Source organism: Thalassophryne amazonica, chromosome 14 (assembly GCF_902500255.1).
Source record: "Thalassophryne amazonica chromosome 14, fThaAma1.1, whole genome shotgun sequence".
NCBI classification, from domain to species: domain Eukaryota; kingdom Metazoa; phylum Chordata; class Actinopteri; order Batrachoidiformes; family Batrachoididae; genus Thalassophryne; species Thalassophryne amazonica.
The window spans coordinates 4,640,247-4,658,302 of record NC_047116.1 but is presented as its reverse complement, the minus strand read 5'-3'; the positions used below and the strand labels follow the sequence as shown (position 1 = coordinate 4,658,302).

Genomic DNA, 18,056 nt, shown 5'->3' with positions numbered 1-18,056 from the left:
GAACCGAGCCTTTAAGTCTTCAGCAACCTGAACCTTTGTCTTTTCTGAAGACTTTCAAAGGTTTTGACAGTTTGTTGCCAACATGCTGAGGCAGAGCAGGGATCGGCAGGTTTTCAACTCAGCAGTACGTTCATTTACATTTGATCATCACATGGTTAGAAACGGAGATTAGAATAAAAACCTGCAGACCACTGCCCCCCTGAGACCCAACAACCAGCCTGTAGCCGAAGCTGTTTGTTAGTTTTACCTGGAAGCCTGATTTCCGTTGGTACTTTCGCCTTTGTTGCATCTCAGCAAACGTGGCCCCTGTGGCGTAGGTGTAGGCCATGTGGGGCAGGAAACTGACAGGGTCCAGGCCCGGGTAGGGCCTGAGGCCCGGGATGGAGGCTTGTGCAGGAGACATAAAGGGAGGTGGAGGAAACGCTCCATGAGGGGGCAGGGAGGTGTATATCGGACCACCAGTGAAGGGGTTGATCCCAAAAATGGGACTAGTGCTTTTCTCCAGCTGGTGGATGGGGTTCCCTCCCATGTTCCCATCAGAACCCAGGACCTCTTTCTTGATGTTGGCCAAATCTAAGGGCCCAGGTCCGTGTTCCCGGCCCTGCAGCTCACCGTTGCAGACAGAGATGAAACCATTGGGTCTGGGTCGCTTCTCTCCGACGGATGTGGCCTTTTGGACTATGTGTTTGGGCAGGGACAGATCTAGCGGTGTGTCCCCGTGGGCGTCCTCAGAGGCTAAGCTGTTTGGAGTGTAAGAGCTGCTCTGAGAGTTTTTGGAGGATGTAGACGAAAGGTTGAGGGGAGATGGAGTGTTGCTCCTCAAGTGGTCCAGTGAATCCAGTGGTTTGTCTCCTGTTATCTGCCTGCTGGCTGTAAACTGGTTGGCCTTTGAAAGTCTGTGGGAGGCGTCTCCGTTAGTGAAGTCTATGGTGGGGAGTGTCACAGACAGTTGGGACGAGGACATCGGTGAACGGCTCAAGCTCCGGGTGCCGTCCGACCCACCGAGGTCTGAGGGGGGCGACTTTTTCCTCAGGTTGCCTCCGTGGTGGTTTTGGCTCTTCCACTGAGCAAACCATTCCTTCACAAACTCTTGAGGAAGACCTACAGCAATAGAAATCTTGAGAAGTTCCTCTGAGTTAGGTTCAGTGTTCATGGCAAAGTAGGCCTTGAGCACCGACACGTGGTCCTTGAATGGATTGACGGGGCTGCTGGAGCTCCTGTCCGTGCTGGGTGGGACTCCAGTCTGCTGCTCTGACAACAGCGCCCCCCTGCTGTCACTGGGCTGCAGGACTGCTTTGATCTCCTCGTTCATTTTACAAAGGTAGCGCTCATGCTGATGTAGTGGGATCGGCCCAGGGAACGTCTCTTTGCAATATTGGCAGGAAAATGGCAGGTACTGGGCGTGGCCCTCATGGGATTTGTCCTCACCGCTGAGGTCCACTGAGTGGTTTGGCTTCTCCTTCTTCATGTCCACCTGCCTCTTAGATTCATCAATCAGACTCTTGGCCTCGTTGACCTTCTCCAGAGTGTAGTCGATGATGCTCTTAGTGGGGCTGCTGTGGCCCACCACCTGGAAGCCCGCTAGATTTTGCTCCTCCATCTGGGCACCGAGCTCCTTCATGTAGGCCCTGAGTTTAGAGATTTCCTCTGGATTTGCATCCATCTTCTGCCTGCACACGGTGTTGTCCACGATCTGCAGTACCTTCTTGACTTCATTCATGTTGTTCCCATGAGAGCCTGCAAAACCCAGCAGGGGGAGGTCGAGCCCCATGCCTCCTAGGTGATGTAGTGGACTCTGGGAGGAGCTCTGGATTCCGAGGGGATTTCCACCACAGCCATTCATGTAGGCCCCTGGTGCCCCAAACCCGTGCTGGGAGGTCATCAGCAGCCTGTACTCGTTGAAGTCCATGGGCTCTACTTTGATATCCAGCTGGCCTTGCTGGTCTTGTGGGACTAGTGGTCGGCCGTTTTCCAATTTGTGGCGGAGCTGGGCGAGCGCAGGGCTGCCAGGTGAGGAGGTGGTGGAGTTGGGGGAGGAGCTGGGCTTGTTTCCGCTGCGCACTCGTCCATTGACGGCAATCAGGCCGATGCACTTCTTGCTGCTGATGTGGGAGCTGTAGGATCCAGAATGAGAGAAGCGCTTCTTGCAGTTGGAACACTCGTACGGTTTTTCACCTGTAACACAACAAAAACATTCGTGAGTGAAGCTGCTGGTCGTCCAGAAAGAAGATACGTAGAAGTTTATTGCTGATGATGGGTTTGGGTGTCTCAAAAAGTCCTGATGGTGTCTTAAATCTGTTTGATGTTTCATCTCAACTTCTCTGGGTCTTCAAAGAAATTCTAGTCCAGCTGTCATCTGACATTTTTTTTTAGAAAAGTCTGTATTTTGCTTTACTGTGTAGGTGTGACTGGGGAAGCAACAGACTACAGTTTTCCAATCACAGCCACTGCAGCTTGTATGTGCTTCAGAGCTGTTTCGGGGGCTTCCTTCATTCATCTACATCTTTGCAGCAGCAGACAGGGTGCTTAAAGACACAAGCGCTGCACTGAGTTTGCGGCGCTAAACGTTTAAATTGGTTTATCAGTTGCCGAGTCAATACTAAAAGTTAGCGGTTAGCTGTAACTTCTGCTAATTTTTTTTTAGGAGTTTATCAGTTTAGCCTTATAAAACTTAACTTTTCAGTTAGCAGATTAGTAGTTATCAACGCTAACCTTTCGGTTAGCTGTGCCCACCACTGGTGCACACTAACATCTATGTGCACACTGACTCCTATGTATATGCTCACTGAAATGTGCACGCTGACTCCTATGTGCACACTCACTCCTATGTGCACACTGGCTCCTATGTGCACACTCACTCCTATGCATATGCTCACTCCTATGAATATGCTCACTCCTATGTGCACACTCACTCCTATGTATATGCTCACTCCTATGTGCACACTCGCTCCTATGTGCACACTCACTCCTATGTATATGCTCACTCCTATGTGCACACTCGCTCTTATGTATATGCTCAATCCTATGTGCACACTCGCTCCTATGTGCACACTCACTCCTATGTATATGCTCACTCCTATGTGCACACTCACTCTTATGTATATGCTCACTCCTATGTGCACACTCAATCCTATGTGCACACATACTCTTATGTATATGCTCACTCTTATGTGCACACTTGCTCTTATGTGCACACTCACTCCTATGTGCACACTCACTCCTATGTGCACACTCAATCCTATGTGCACACATACTCTTATGTATATGCTCACTCTTATGTGCACACTTGCTCTTATGTGCACACTCACTCCTATGTGCACGCTGGCTCCTATGTGCACGCTGGCTCCTATGTGCACACTCACTCTTATGTATATGCTCACTCCTATGTGCACACTCGCTCCTATGTGCACACTCACTCCTATGTATATGCTCACTCCTATGTGCACGCTGACTCCTATGTGCACGCTAACTCCTATGTGCACACCTAGTTTCAACAGCCTGTTCCAGATGCATTTACACTTTTTTTTATGAGTGATTTAATTGGTTCAATTGATTTAATTTACATTGTGTCATTGAGATGTTTGAATTTTGACAGGATTCTTTACAGTTATTGTACATGAAAGACAACATATGTGATTAAAAAAATGTTCATCATGAAACACTAAATTGTCTTTTTACAATGTGTTCTGGGAGGTTCTGTGTGTTTCATGTCAGCGCCGTCAAACAAACAAACAGCCGTAACATATGTAGCATTAAAAAAAAAAGATACCCTGATGTCCGGCTGTGATGTGAGTGAAATGTGAAACAGAGTGATGAGGGTCTGCATGTGGATGTCTGTACCCACCGCTGTGGATGCGCAGATGCTCCTTCAGGTGGTGTTTGTATTTGAAGGCTTTTCCACACTCGCTGCACTTGAACTTGCGGTTTCCGGCGCCTTCGTTCAGCAGCTGTGGCTGCGGAAAGAAAAGCAGAGTTTTTACTAATGGAGGAGGAGATTACACGGCAGTGATGGGGGCAATCCAGAAACCAGATCAGAATCTCTTCTCGGAGCTTAACGGGCACATTTTGTGTGGCGTTCTGAAAAGCGTGTGGGTTGACTTTGTTCAAAGGTAGCAGCTCTGGTGGAGGTGCAGCCTCAGCGTTTGAAATGCAAATCGACACAAACACAAACACTGTGATCCCCCAATAGCATCAAAACCTGAATATTAAAATATGTGTCAGAAAAACGCTGTGCACACATCGCGCTCGCCTAAATTATACAAAAAAAAAAAACCCAGAAGGGCAATCAGCGCACATCCCTCAGCCAACATCATTATCTCTGCTAACCAACAGCAGCACTGTCATAGTTCACTTTATGTATGCAGCGCCAAATCACACCGTAGGTCACCGCACACGTCCAGCGACTTTACTGAAAACACTACTGCAACTTATACAGACTCGTAGCATGGAGGAAACAGACGGTACGAGGAGGAAAAAACAGACCAAAGATCTCTGTGATGTCATGAAGCTAGAATCTCAGAGGAGGGTTCAAAGGAAAAAAAAAGCATCTCATGATAAAAGATAAAAGGAAAAAAGGTTTATGATGTCGTAAGGCAAAAACGTCATCAGCCAACAATCTTACAAGGAATGTTAATAAGGAAATTATACATGATGTCAGGAAGCAAAAAAATATCAAATATTTAGGAAAGTAATCAAAAGAGAACCGATGCACATTGAAATTAAAGGAAGTCTGATATCTGAAGCTTTTGAACAACAATCATTTTCACATAAATTCAGCATTATTTCATCTACATAACGGGGCGGGGCTGGGACAGATGACAGATCCACGCCGTGTTTTTTTGTGGCTGTGATGTGTGTCCACAGTTTGTTTTACTGCGGGACATTTGTTCACAGCCCTCTTCTGAAACGGTTCTTAAACCTCAATTTGTGGAGATGACTGCAATTTGAACTGGCCAATCACAGAGAAGAATGGAAAATGACCTTGAAATTGTTGAATCAGATGTGGGCGGGGTTCATTTTCAGCGATGGACCACAAGAATGTTCAGCGTATTCAAAAATGTTTATGCATAATTTTATTTAGAAAAGATTTTTGAATCTGGTCTGGAATTATTCTGAGTCAGGAAACCCAGTAAACTGGTGTCACTGACTGAATGTTCCCCCCTAAAAATTGGTCCCCCCTGGCTTCACTGTGTGTGCGTCATCAGCTGCGGTTCACTGATTATCACCTCGTTTCTGCTTCAAACTGCCTCCAGTCATCATCTGTCTCAGCCACAGATATCTGAAGCTTTTGTACAACAATCGTTTCCACATAAATTCAGCATTTTTTCAGAATAAAAGACAGAGGAAGCGATCAGAGCGCCGCACCTACACGAGCTGCTAGCTGATGCGCTCACTGCGTGTTGGTCATTTCAAAGCGTCACTGATTATCGCCTCGTTTCTGCTTCAAACTGACTTCAGAATGATTTAAGAGGTTTTACTTCGTCATCTGATGATTAATAATCACATTAATCCATTTGATCACTTTGGATGAAGAGACTCAGACTCAGATGAGCTGCTGAGCTCCGAAATGACGGATGCGCAGTGGAGGCAGGGCGGACCGATTTTTAGGGGGACTGTTCGGTCTGCGACACCGGCACAGGAAGTTGGAGGTCACATGATTGTCCCATAAAAGCTACAGATTTCGTTAAATTAAGGGTTTTTGAACTCTTTGTTCAGTTTGTTTAAAATGATCTGAGGTTCACATTCTTACTTTATGACATCATAAAGGACTTTTTGTGACTGTCCTCCTCTGTCAGTTGGTGGCGGTCATAAATCTGTTACTGTCTCAAGAACACTTTGGTCATTGAATCTGATAGAAACAGTCAAAATGCACCTTGTTTTCTCTTTCGTTTATGTCCACTTGAGGCGATGGCGGGGTCAAAGGGCACCGCCTTCCTTTAAGTGTTTAACTCCGTGCACATACACAAATAAATGGGCACTTAAAGTCATTTGGGGATTTTGATCCCTTAAATCACCGGATGGAAACGACCATCTGCTCCTGTTTAAGGCCGGCGGGGGTGGGAGGGGCCGAGACAGTGCTTTTGTCACGGTGAGCTGATGGCCTTACATCTCGTTAGCGTCACACTCTAATTAGAACGGCGAATGATTCACGGCTCACTAATATGAGATCTGGCTGAGGCGGAGCGGGAAGCGGGCGTGTGCGGCGTCTCATTAACACCCCGAGCTGCACTTAGCGGGAATGTGACACAATGTCAGAAATTTCATGCCAGCATGTGAAATCATCAGAAAATAGACCTGCGTGTTTATCAAAGGTGTTCCAGCAACACCCCCACACTGCCGAGGGGGCGGGGCCAAATACAGCCGCCAACAAGCTGAAGAAAACTGACAAACTGTGCGGTGGACTCCATCACCTGCAGACCGTGTGAAATGACACATTTTATTAGACAAGCTCCAGATTTGAATGATGGAGCAGCATTAGCCCCTCCCCCTACAGCTCTTCCACCTCTGCTACTGGACCAGACCCCTCCACAAACACCGGTGGCATTATGGGAAATGGAAATAACATTATTGACTCCTGACCCCTGAAACTCAAACACATGAAGTCAGCTGACTGAAGTAACGGACCCCCCCCCCCACACACACACACAGAGAACAGCGTGCGTCTGTAAGTTGATCATCGTTACCTGGTCTCGGGCCGGTTTGTGCGTCACCATGTGGCGCTCCAGCTGCACGCGGTGGCTGAAGGTATCGGCGCACAGCGAGCACGGGAAGCTCTCCTCGTTCTTCTCGTGGCGGTACTTGATGTGTTCCTTCAGGGAGGTCAGCCGCTTGTAGCCGCGGTCACAGTACGGACACGTCAGCAGCTGGGCGAAGTCATCGGGTGCACCGGCCGGCAGGTCTGCAGACGGAACACAAGAGGTCAGAGGTCACATTATCGTCACATCGCGTGTCTGAAGTGTCAAGTTTCAGTAAAACTAGAGCAGTGCTCATTAAAGCTCAAACACACGCCAGGATCACGCACGTGTGACCTTTGCAGACAAAAACCATCTGTCTCATATTTTGGACTTAAGTGGATTTTTATTTTTTATTTATTTATTATTATTTTGGTGTTTTGGGCATTCTGTTGATGTTTGATCTTGAACAAGTTTTTGTCGTATTTTTTTCCATCTGCCCACTGACAGCGGAGGGAGTCAGGTCTTTATGACATCATAAGGCAAAAATGTTTTGGAAAAAAAAAGATAAAAGGAAACTTTTGAGGCAGATCAAGATAATCCATCATCATAATCTGCAACAAGTGACAGCTTTATATTTGGTGTGTAATGATACACTGACGCAGTGATACGATACGTATCACGATACACAATTACATAATTGTTCACATTAATTATGTAAAAAGTAATCTGTGTAATCTGTGATGAATGTTTTCACTTTAAAGAAATAAATTATACTGAAGAATAAGTTGTTAATCCTGGATGTTATCTGCAAGTTAAAATAAGAATTAAATCATGATTAACGATGCACTCATATACGATTTGATCCTGAGTTCACGATTCGATTTCCTCACATTTCTTTCAACAAAATGAGCTGCAGACACATTACGACTGAGCATCGACATTCAGTTTTCATGTCCACCGATTTGAATCAACACATTTGTTTATCGATTTTTATCTGATTCTTGATGTTTCATGACAGATTTACGTTTTTCATTCTTTGTTCTTTTTTGTCTCTTTCAGTTCATTAAAGCCCAACATTTTTTTTTTTTTATGTTTGTCTCACCGTGCTCGCTCTCATCCTGGCCGATGACCTCGGGCGTGCCCAGTCGCGTCACTTCCTCTGGGGCTTCTGGGTAAATGATGGCGGTGTCGCTGCGCTGCAGGTACTCGGCGATGGCGGCCGGGTGGCCTTCACCTTCCTCCAGTTTACGTTTGAGGAAGAACTCGTCCAACTCCAACACGCCTTCTGCTCGCTTGACTGAAAAACAGAAACAGACGACGACAGATGCGGTCAGAATGCGGTCAGAACGCGGTCAGAACATGGCGAGTTCTAGATGTGTGCTGACGTGTGACAGAACCCAAACAAACACTGACCTGTACAGGTGGAGTCCTCCAGACCCAAAGCCTCAAAGTCCTGCTTCCTGTCATCTGTAAAACCGCAGAAAGGGAAACAGAAAAAAGAAAACAAAGTCAAATATCGACAGGACAAAGTGAAGCAGAAGAGCACTCAGAGAGTGCGCACTCTGATCCACTGCAAACAAGCGAGGCCCAGTGTCGCAGACCGAACAGTCCCCCTAAAAATGGGTCCGCCCTGCCTCCACTGTGCATGCGTCATTTCAGAGCTCAGCAGCTCGTCTGAGTCTGACTCTCTTCACCCAAAGTGATCAAATGGATTAATGTGATTATTAACCATCAGATGACAAAGTAAAACCTCTTAAATCATTTTAAAGTCAGTTTGAAGCAGAAACGAGGTGATAATCGTTGAACCGCGGCTGATGACACATGCGCAGTGAAGGCAGGGTGGACCCAATCGGTTGGCGACACCGGTGCCATTTTGCTTCTAAACGTAACACCTTCCCCGGCTGTGAGTCTTTATGGGTTCATCTGCTTGTCCTTGGTTCCATCATATCGGAGAAGCACCGAGAGAGAAAAGATCGGATCTCGTCTCGTCCGCTGACTGTTGATGAATATTTGGTGATTTATCTCAGCGGGAGAACAAAGAATGATTATTTTAGCATCATTACTATGGAACGACAGAAATAAGTTACTGATGCTTTATGACATCATTTGTGATCGGCACATGCGCACGTGCGTGTGCGTACTGCATGTGAAGCACACGCAATATAAAAGGAATCATTCTGAAACACAACTTAACCAGAATAAAATTCAAATCTTCAGCTGTTGCTGTTCTCTCTCCACAAGCACCTTTGTGATGTCATAATGAGACAAAATAAATTCAACATCAGATCAATGCAAAATTGCAATTAGCATTAGCAGATTAGCATCACTGTTGCTGTTATTTTTAAGGTTGTTATTGCTGTTACTGTTGCTAATAATAATAATAATAATAATAATAATTTTCTATATTATAATAGCCAAGTGGCCTCTGTGTACATGCGTGTGTGTGTGTGTGTGTGTGTGTGTGTGTGTGTGTGTGTGTGTGTGTGTGTGTGTGTGTGTGTGTGTGTGTGTGGCTTCAATCACGCAGAGACCGGGGATAGCTGACATTTGCCGTTTGGTATGTTTATGTATTTTGGGTCAAGGATGAACGCTGTGAAAACAGAAAGTTGAGAGGACAAATATTTTTTGACCAATTAGGAATTTATCCAACCAGTAATCAATGGATGTTGTGCTGCAATGCACCATGGGAGTTTGGGGCTTTAAATGTTGTTATTATGGTTCATGTTAGTTTAACAGCGTTGTTAGTGTTATTGATTTGTGTTTCTGTAGTTCAATTGGTTTAGTCAGTTTAGTTCTGTCATGTTGCTGTTACCATGACTGAAATGTGTAGTCCATTTGATGTCTTCTGCCACCATCTGTTTGTGTCTAAAAATAGAAGCAGAATGCGGAAAAGACAAGAACCTCTCCATGTGTGAGTGTGTATAACTTCAATCACAAGCTGACATTTGCCGTTTGTATGTTTATGTGTTTTGGGTCAAGGATAAACGCTGCCAAAATGGAACATTGATAGGACTAATATTTTTGGAGAAACTGTGGATATTAGCTAACCTTGCTAACTACATTCTGGACTAACACACCATTCCAGCAGGGGGAGGTAAATCATCTATATACTAAAAGCACGAGTGTGTATGTGCGTGTTTTTATTTCAAAGTTCAATGTAAGTATATAATATAATGTATAATGCAAATATGTTATAAAAAGCATGGAAGACACAAGAAAGTGAAAACACTTATTTCCATTCCAATAATAATGATGATGATGATGATGATGATAATAATAATAATAATAATAATAACAATAATAATAGTGTGTGTATGATAACAAGAACCTAAACAATTTTTAAATACATTAAGACAGTAAATTAACATTACAAAATTACATAATAACAGGAAATAAAAGGGTTGAGTTCCTCTTCTAAAAACTGTTGAGGTCTAAGGTTCTAAAAAACATGCTGGACTGACACACCATTCCAACTCATTGCTTAATTTATTACCACCCTTGAAAAATGTCAGCTACCTATTTTATAAACACTACCCAATCTAGAGCTCATGGATCCCCACGGACAACACACTAGTTTCCTTAATTGTCATTATACATACAACAAAATTTGTCCTCTGCATTAACCATCCTAATTACAGTTAGACACAATCCAACCACTAGCAGCAGTGTGCAGCCACAGTCTGGCGCCTGGGGACCAACTCCAGAGGTAGAGATGCTGCCTTGGTCAGGGGCAGAGAAAGGAGCAGACCCTAAATAAGCAGGTTTTTAATTTTTTTTTTTTTTTTTTTTTTGGCTGTTGTGTGTTTGCTGTTGTTATTGCTGCTGTTGTATGTTTACTGTTTTGGTTGCTGTTGTTACTGTTATTGCTGTTATTTTATTGATGTTATTGTTGCTGTTGTTATTGCTGTTATTTTATTTTTATTGTTGATGCAGCTGTCTGCAGTTATTGCTGCTGCTGTTGTCTGTTTGCTGTTGTTATTGTTGTCTGTTTGCTGTTACTGTTTTCTGTTTGCTGTTGTTATTGTTGTCTGTTTGCTGTTATTGTTTTCTGTTTACTGTTGTTATTGTCTTTGCTGTTTTTATTATTGTTGCTGTCTGTTTGATGTTACTGTTGTTTTTGTTGCTCTTGTTTCTGTTGTTGATGTTATTACTGTTGTTTTTATTGCTGTTTTTGTTGTTGCTGCTGTTTTATTGTTGTTATTTTTGCTGCTTCTGTTATTTTTACTGTTGTTGTTACTGTTGCTGTTGCCATTATTGTCGTTATTGTTGTTACTGTTGCTGTTGTTTTTATTTTTGTTCTTATTGTTTTTGTTGCTTTTGTTGTTGCTATTATGGGTGTTGTTATTGTTGCCATTGTTGTGGCTGTTATTGTTGCTGTTGGTTGTTGCTGTTATTTGTATGGTTATTTTTATAGTTGTTATTGCTATTGTTATTTTTTATTGTTGTTATTGTTGCTGTTATTATTGTTATTTTGTTGCCGTTGTTAGTTTTATTGTTACTGTTTTTTATTGTTATTGCTGTTGTTTTTATTGTTGTTATTTTGCTGTTGCTGTTGTTATTTTTACTGTCATTTTTATTGTTGTTATTTTTATTGTTATTGCTGTTATTGTTGTTGCTGTCATTTTTTACGTTGCTATTTTTGTTATTATTGTTGCTATTGCCACTGTTTTTATTATTGTTATTTTCTTGCTGTTATTTTTGCCATTGTTATTGAAATTGTTATTATCTTTATTGTTGCCGTTATTATTTTTATTGTTGTTATTGTTGCTAGTATTTTTATTGTTGCTGTTGTTATTATTGCTGTTATTTTTTGTTGCTGTTGTTATTGGCATTGTTGCTGTTGTTTTTATTGTTATTTTCTTGTTAATGTTGATGTTGTTATTTTTGTTGTTGTTGCTGTTATTGCTATTGTTGTTTTTATTGTTGCTGTTATTATTGTTGTTATTTTATTGTTGCTATTGTTGCTGTTATTTTTATTGCTGTTATTTTTGCCATTGTTGTTGTTATTGTTGCTGTTATTTTTATTTTTGTTATTTTTGCCATTGTTGTTATTGTTGCTGTTGGTTATTTTCATTGTTGTTATTATTGTTGTTATTTTTTTATTGTTGCTGTTGTTGCTATTTTTATTGTTACTGTTGTTATTATTGTTGTTATGTTGTTATTTTTGCTGTTGCCATTGTTGTTGCTGTTATTTTTATTTTTGTTATTGTTGCTGTTGTTGTTATTACCCGAGGCCAACATATGGCCATTGGTTATTGTGAAGACCTGGCACCCGTCCGTCACTGCCACGGTCTTCAAATTCACAGGGAACATTTTTGGGACACAGACCTTGGAAAAGTTTGAAGATGGCTAATCTTGACATATTTTAAGAGGTATTTTAAGATGTTAAAAGCTCAGTTTCTGTGTGAACCTGTTTCTTTTTGTTTTTGAGTGGCGTGCATGACAGCCAATCAGAGCAGAGCTGCACCGCGACATTAGTGGCTTGTCTCCAAAACTGCTTCGTTTTGTGTGTTTATATATGTTTCTCATACATTATGGAAAAGCTAGTGAGAAATAGACACTTCTAAAACCAGAAACGCTTTTTTTGGAACCTAATAACACCTCTGAACTTATTTTCTGGATGTTAGCGTGGTGACATCACAGGCTGGTAGCTAGCTGCAAAACTCTGTTTCATTTGCGTGTAAATATATCCTCTTTGTCATATATTATCAATCAATCAAAGTTTATTTATATAGTCCTTTCCACAACCCAAAGGGTGACCAAAGTGCTTCACAGTCAGATAAAAACCACAAACAATAACTTAAAACCATGAGACAATCAGCAAATTTAAAACAGACACATCAAAAAAGTATAGGTCTAAAAGTATTGACAGATAAGAACCAAATAAAATGTTAGAGCGCTGCTTATGTAAAAACTAGCGAGAAATAAAACACTTCTAACACTGAAAAATGGTGTTTTTAGAAGCTAAGAATACCTCTGAAGTGATTTAAAAGACATTTAGCAGATGTTAGCGTGCAATCTGTTGACTTTAGTTTTGAGTGGCGGGGGTGACAGCCAATCAGAGCAGAGCTGCACTGTGACATCACAGTCTGCTTGCTAATGATTACTTAAACAACTGCAAATTACACAGAATGCAATGCTCATACGGGGTATTTTAGCACTGCGTTATATTTTTTAATGTTGTTATTGCTGCTGCCGTTGTTTGTGTTGTTTGTTGTTTCGTTGCTGCGGGTAAAATGGAGGCTGGTGGTGTTTTCACGTTTCTTCTTTCCTCGAGAGACAAGATGGAGGTGAATAATGAGCTTTTCACTTCTCTTTGTGGTTCTTCTCTTTCTTGCTGTGACTCAACAGCTTCTTCTCCTCCTGTGGGGGAGGGGTTTGTTTGATTGACAGCTCTGTCCTCTTAGTTTACTGCTTACTTTCTATATTTTCTTTGTTTATTCTTTTTTATTGTCTCGGTTTCATCCTTTTTCCTTCCACGTTCACCAATTTTCTTCTCATTTTCCATTTCCATCACTCGTTCGCCTTTATTCTTTTTCTTTATTATTCTGGGGAGATTTTATCTTTTCCTGTTCCTGCTCATTTCCATTTTGTTTATTCTTTGCTTATTTTTCTAGTCTTTGTGACATCACTGCCTTTGTGACTATCACGACTGAATGATGTCACCACATTAGGATCTGGCAATATAAATTTTACCCACGTGTTAACATGAAGTGGGCGGGGCTAATATTCATACTGTTTTGACACAGGAGACAAAAAGCTCACTTTCATGTTTCCTTCTCTTCTTCATTCTCTTACACTGATTTCCTTCTTTCACTAGTCTTCTCTTTCTTTTTTCTTTCTTTCCCTCCCTCCATCCCTGGACTTTCCATCCTTCCGTCCTTCTTTCCTTCCTTCCTTCTCTTTCTGACAGATACTGGGTTTTTTCGCGCCCTTTCAGACTCAGGCGTAGTAGCGGGTTTTCTGTCTCTCTCACCCCGAGGTGTTGGTTGTAGTTGAGAAGAAGACTCAGGGTTCATCACCATCTGTGCACTGCAGATTTCCCATCCGTCTTCGTGCTGCAGCGATCAGTCACGTTAAAGTGAAGTTGTACCTCGTCAGTTGAGTAAAGCGACTGCAGCAGATGTGGCGGTGACGCCTCTCACCGTATCATCTCCGCGCCCATCGACTTTAATGCTCTCTGCATTTACATTTTGTAATTTGGACGCTGTTTAATTTTTAAATGATTCTGCCGCGGTTCCGGCCGAGTCATTAGCGGAGACAGATTGACGAGGTCGCGTGACGTCTGATTGGCCTCCGAATCTGTCAAAGCGACGCGGACACGCAACTTGATTATGTCTGTAAGTATGTAAATGACCATCATAAAGCTCCAGATTTCATTTAGCACCGTTAAGGAGTCCTGGCTCAGCCCAACTCGCCATGTGGCCCTTAATTAAAGGTATTTGTCTTGGTGGACTCGCTGGCATCAGGTGTTTTTCCACATATTCGCCACAGAAACTACACCCTCATACACAAATAGAAAACATGAGGAAAGGAGGATCTGCCAGGCAGCACCACATCCACCACATGATAGAAATGTCGAGTCCTGGATGGCAACCACCCAGACAGACAACCAGTCTACCAGCACATCTTCAAAGTAACCATCTACCTGCTGTAGCCAGGTGAAGTATGGGTGTGTCCTTGGTCTTTTCTAGCTGCTGAGGTCCTGAACACTGAGGTCCCGTGTGGTGGATCAGAGAAACACACCACATGGCCAAAGTGTGGTACCGCGTGTTCCCAAGGACCCTCCACAACACTGTGCACCACAGACATGCAGTCGGCCCCTTAGATCACTGGTTAGAGTCCAAGACTGAACCAGAGACCTTGTCATGGGTCAGGTCTTGGTGCTCAGGTTGTCTCTCCATGATATTCTGTTTCTGGCCTCATTCTTTGTGTGTTTTTATTTTTTTATATTCTCTGTGTTTTCCGAGAAATTATTCTCATAGCAAATATTCTCTGACACTTTTACTTTTATGTTTCTTCCATGTTCATTTCCTGTAGCACACCTTCCTGTTCCTGGTCTTCCAGGTCCACAGGTGTCAGGATGTCCACCTTTCACTGCGTACTCCAGTTCATTCCATCATTGCCAGATTGTCTATGTGCGTCCTACTCTCTTGCGTTATTGTTCTAGTGCCTGTTTCCACTGTTTTTACCTTCCTGTTACAGACTTTTGCTTCCGTTTCATGTTCCTGATTTTCTCCCTGACGTGTTGATCTCTTGGTATGACAGCTCTCTGTTATTGACCGTTTGCCTGTTTTTGTTGGTCTGACCCCCGTGTCCCTGACCTCGCCCTGTTTTTCACTCAGCCTGTCTGTTAGTTTGCTGCTCAGGTTGGTGAGTATTTTGCCTGCTGGACAATAAACCTGTTTTCACCTTCCATCGTTGTGGTTCTCTGCGTTGGGGTCCTTTTGCTGATTCCAACAGCAGCACATTTTTAGGGAGCTGCTAGAAATGTACTGAATGAACAAAACGTTTGATGTTATAAATAGTTGCTGAATCAAATGGCTGTCAGACTGAAAAGTTGCCCGTCTTGTTGCCTCACCCGTACCGTTGAGACGCTCGTGTACGTTGTCACCTAGGTCCCAGGCGTGGTGATGATGACTCTGATGGCCCTCCCTGCCCTCTGGCCTGTTCTGGCCCCGGTAGGACAGCAGGGCGTGGCCGACGCGGGGCGATGCCTCCAAAGCAGGCACGCCTGCAGGACTGCCCGCCTTGTCCTCCTCTCCGCCGCCGCCATTGGCCAAACCGTTCTCCTCCGGGACCAACGGCCTGTCATCCTCGTCTGACTCTGAGCCCGTCTCCACCACATTCTCATAGTTCAGCACTGTGACACACAAACACAACACGGCGTGAGGTTTCAAAAACAACACCCGGGCCGAGCGGCACCGGAGGAGGACAGAGTCACATTCTTGGGCAGGGAGGCTTTTTAAATCCAGACTCTCTGGGGAGCGATGGCTTAAACGCTCCATCTCTGGGTCACGTTTGAAAAACACTCCTTCAGCGTGTGTCTGTCTGTGTGTGTGTGTGTGTGTGTGTGTGTGTGTGTGTGTGTGTACACACACACACACACACACAGACACACACAGAAAAACAGACCTTTTGTTTAGACGAGTTGGGGACGGACACAAAGACAGACATGACAGCTTTCAGAGGAACAAGCTGTGATTGGAGAAACTGTTTTTCTCTCTTGGTGGCTTACGTCACTTGTCACCATCTTTATGCTCATGTTTTATATATGAACTACTCAGGAAACACGGTATTGTGTGTGTATGTGTTTGTGTGTGTGTGTGTGTGTGTGTGTGTGTGTGTGTGTGTGTGTGTGTGTGTGTGTGTGTGTGTGTGTGTGTGTGTGTATGTGTGTGTGTGTAGACATGATAACTCAAAAACAGCTGGATGGATTTCCTTCAGACTTGGTGGGAATATTACTCGGACAGATTATGTAGAGATGATTCGTTTTTAGTAGTTTGGTCAAAGGTTACTTTGAAGGGAAACATGGTCCAAAACAAACAAACACCTTTTTTCTGTATCTCAACAATCAAGAAGCATAAATGGATCAAACGTGGTGGTCACTTTGACAGATATCTAGAAGTGAACAAATTTTGGAGTAGTTTGGTCAAAGCTCATGGAAAACACAGATTGGGTCCCAGTTCAAAGGCTGTACACTATGAAGGCTGCAGTCCTCTGCTGGCTGTCTCATTTCAAAGGCTGCACACTATGAAGGCTGCAGTCCTCTGCTGGCTGTCTCATTTCAAAGGCTGCACACTATGAAGCCTGCAGTCCTCTGCTGGCTGTCTCATTTCAAAGGCTGCACACTATGAAGGCTGCAGTCCTCTGCTGGCTGTCTCATTTCAAAGGCTGCACACTATGAAGGCTGCAGTCCTCTGCTGGCTGTCTCATTTCAAAGGCTGCACACTATGAAGGCTGCAGTCCTCTGCTGGCTGTCTCATTTCAAAGGCTGCACACTATGAAGGCTGCAGTCCTCTGCTGGCTGTCTCATTTCAAAGGCTGCACACTATGAAGGCTGCAGTCCTCTGCTGGTTGTCTCATTTCAAAGGCTGCACACTATGAAGGCTGCAGTCCTCTGCTGGCTGTCTCATTTCAAAGGCAGCACACTATGAAGGCTGCAGTCCTCTGCTGGCTGTCTCATTTCAAAGGCTGCACACTATCAATCAATCAATCAATCAACTTTTTTCTTATATAGCGCCAAATCACAACAAACAGTTGCCCCAAGGCGCTCCATATTGTAAGGCAAGGCCATACAATAATTATAAAAAACCCCAACGGTCAAAACGACCCCCTATGAGCAAGCACTTGGCAACAGTGGGAAGGAAAAACTCCCTTTTAACAGGAAGAAACCTCCAGCAGAACCAGGCTCAGGGAGGGGCAGTCTTCTGCTGAGACTGGTTGGGGCTGAGGGAAAAAACCAGGAAAAAGACATGCCGAGAAGGGGGGCAGAGATCGATCACTAATGATTAAATGCAGAGTGATGCATACGGAGCAAAAAGAGAAAGAAACAGTGCATCATGGGAACCCCCCCACAATCTACGTCTAAAGCAGCATAACCAAGGGATGGTCCAGGGTCACCCGATCCAGCCCTAACTATAAGCCTTAGCGAAAAGGAAAGTTTTAAGCCTAATCTTAAAAGTAGAGAGGGTGTCTGTCTCCCTGATCTGAATTGGGAGCTGGTTCCACAGGAGAGGAGCCTGAAAGCTGAAGGCTCTGCCTCCCATTCTACTCTTACAAACCCTAGGAACTACAAGTAAGCCCGCAGTCTGAGAGCGAAGCGCTCTAATGGGGTAATATGGTACTACGAGGCCCCTAAGATAAGATGGGACCTGATTATTCAAAACCTTATAAGTAAGAAGAAGAATTTTAAATTCTATTCTAGAATTAACAGGAAGCCAATGAAGAGAGGCCAACACGGGTGAGATATGCTCTCTCCTGCTAGTCTCCGTCAGTACTCTAGCTGCAGCATTCTGAACCAACTGAAGGCTTTTTAGGGAACTTTTAGGACAACCTGATAATAATGAATTACAATAGTCCAGCCTAGAGGAAATAAATGCATGAATTAGTTTTTCAGCATCACTCTGAGACAAGACCTTTCTGATTTTAGAGATATTGCGTAAATGCAAAAAGGCAGTCCTACATATTTGTTTAATATGCGCTTTGAATGACATATCCTGATCAAAAATGACTCCAAGATTTCTCACAGTATTACTAGAGATCAGGGAAATGCCATCCAGAGTAACGATCTGGTTAGACACCATGCTTCTAAGATTTGTGGGGCCAAGTACAATAACTTCAGTTTTATCTGAGTTTAAAAGCAGGAAATTAGAGGTCATC

General features: G+C 43.5%; 1 protein-coding gene across 3 annotated transcripts in view; it reads right to left on the bottom strand.

Moving 5' to 3' along the window:
- zeb2a (zinc finger E-box binding homeobox 2a) overlaps positions 1-18,056 on the bottom strand; it is a 130,751-nt gene that overhangs the window by 16,243 nt on the left and 96,452 nt on the right. For all 3 annotated transcript variants that reach the window (XM_034186811.1, XM_034186812.1, XM_034186810.1), the window contains 6 exons: positions 15,256-15,537; positions 8,088-8,141; positions 7,777-7,971; positions 6,684-6,898; positions 3,845-3,953; positions 248-2,175 (listed from right to left, as the gene is read on the bottom strand). In XM_034186811.1, the coding sequence (XP_034042702.1) occupies positions 248-2,175; positions 3,845-3,953; positions 6,684-6,898; positions 7,777-7,971; positions 8,088-8,141; positions 15,256-15,537 (2,783 nt within the window). The remainder of the gene's footprint in view (positions 1-247; positions 2,176-3,844; positions 3,954-6,683; positions 6,899-7,776; positions 7,972-8,087; positions 8,142-15,255; positions 15,538-18,056) is intronic.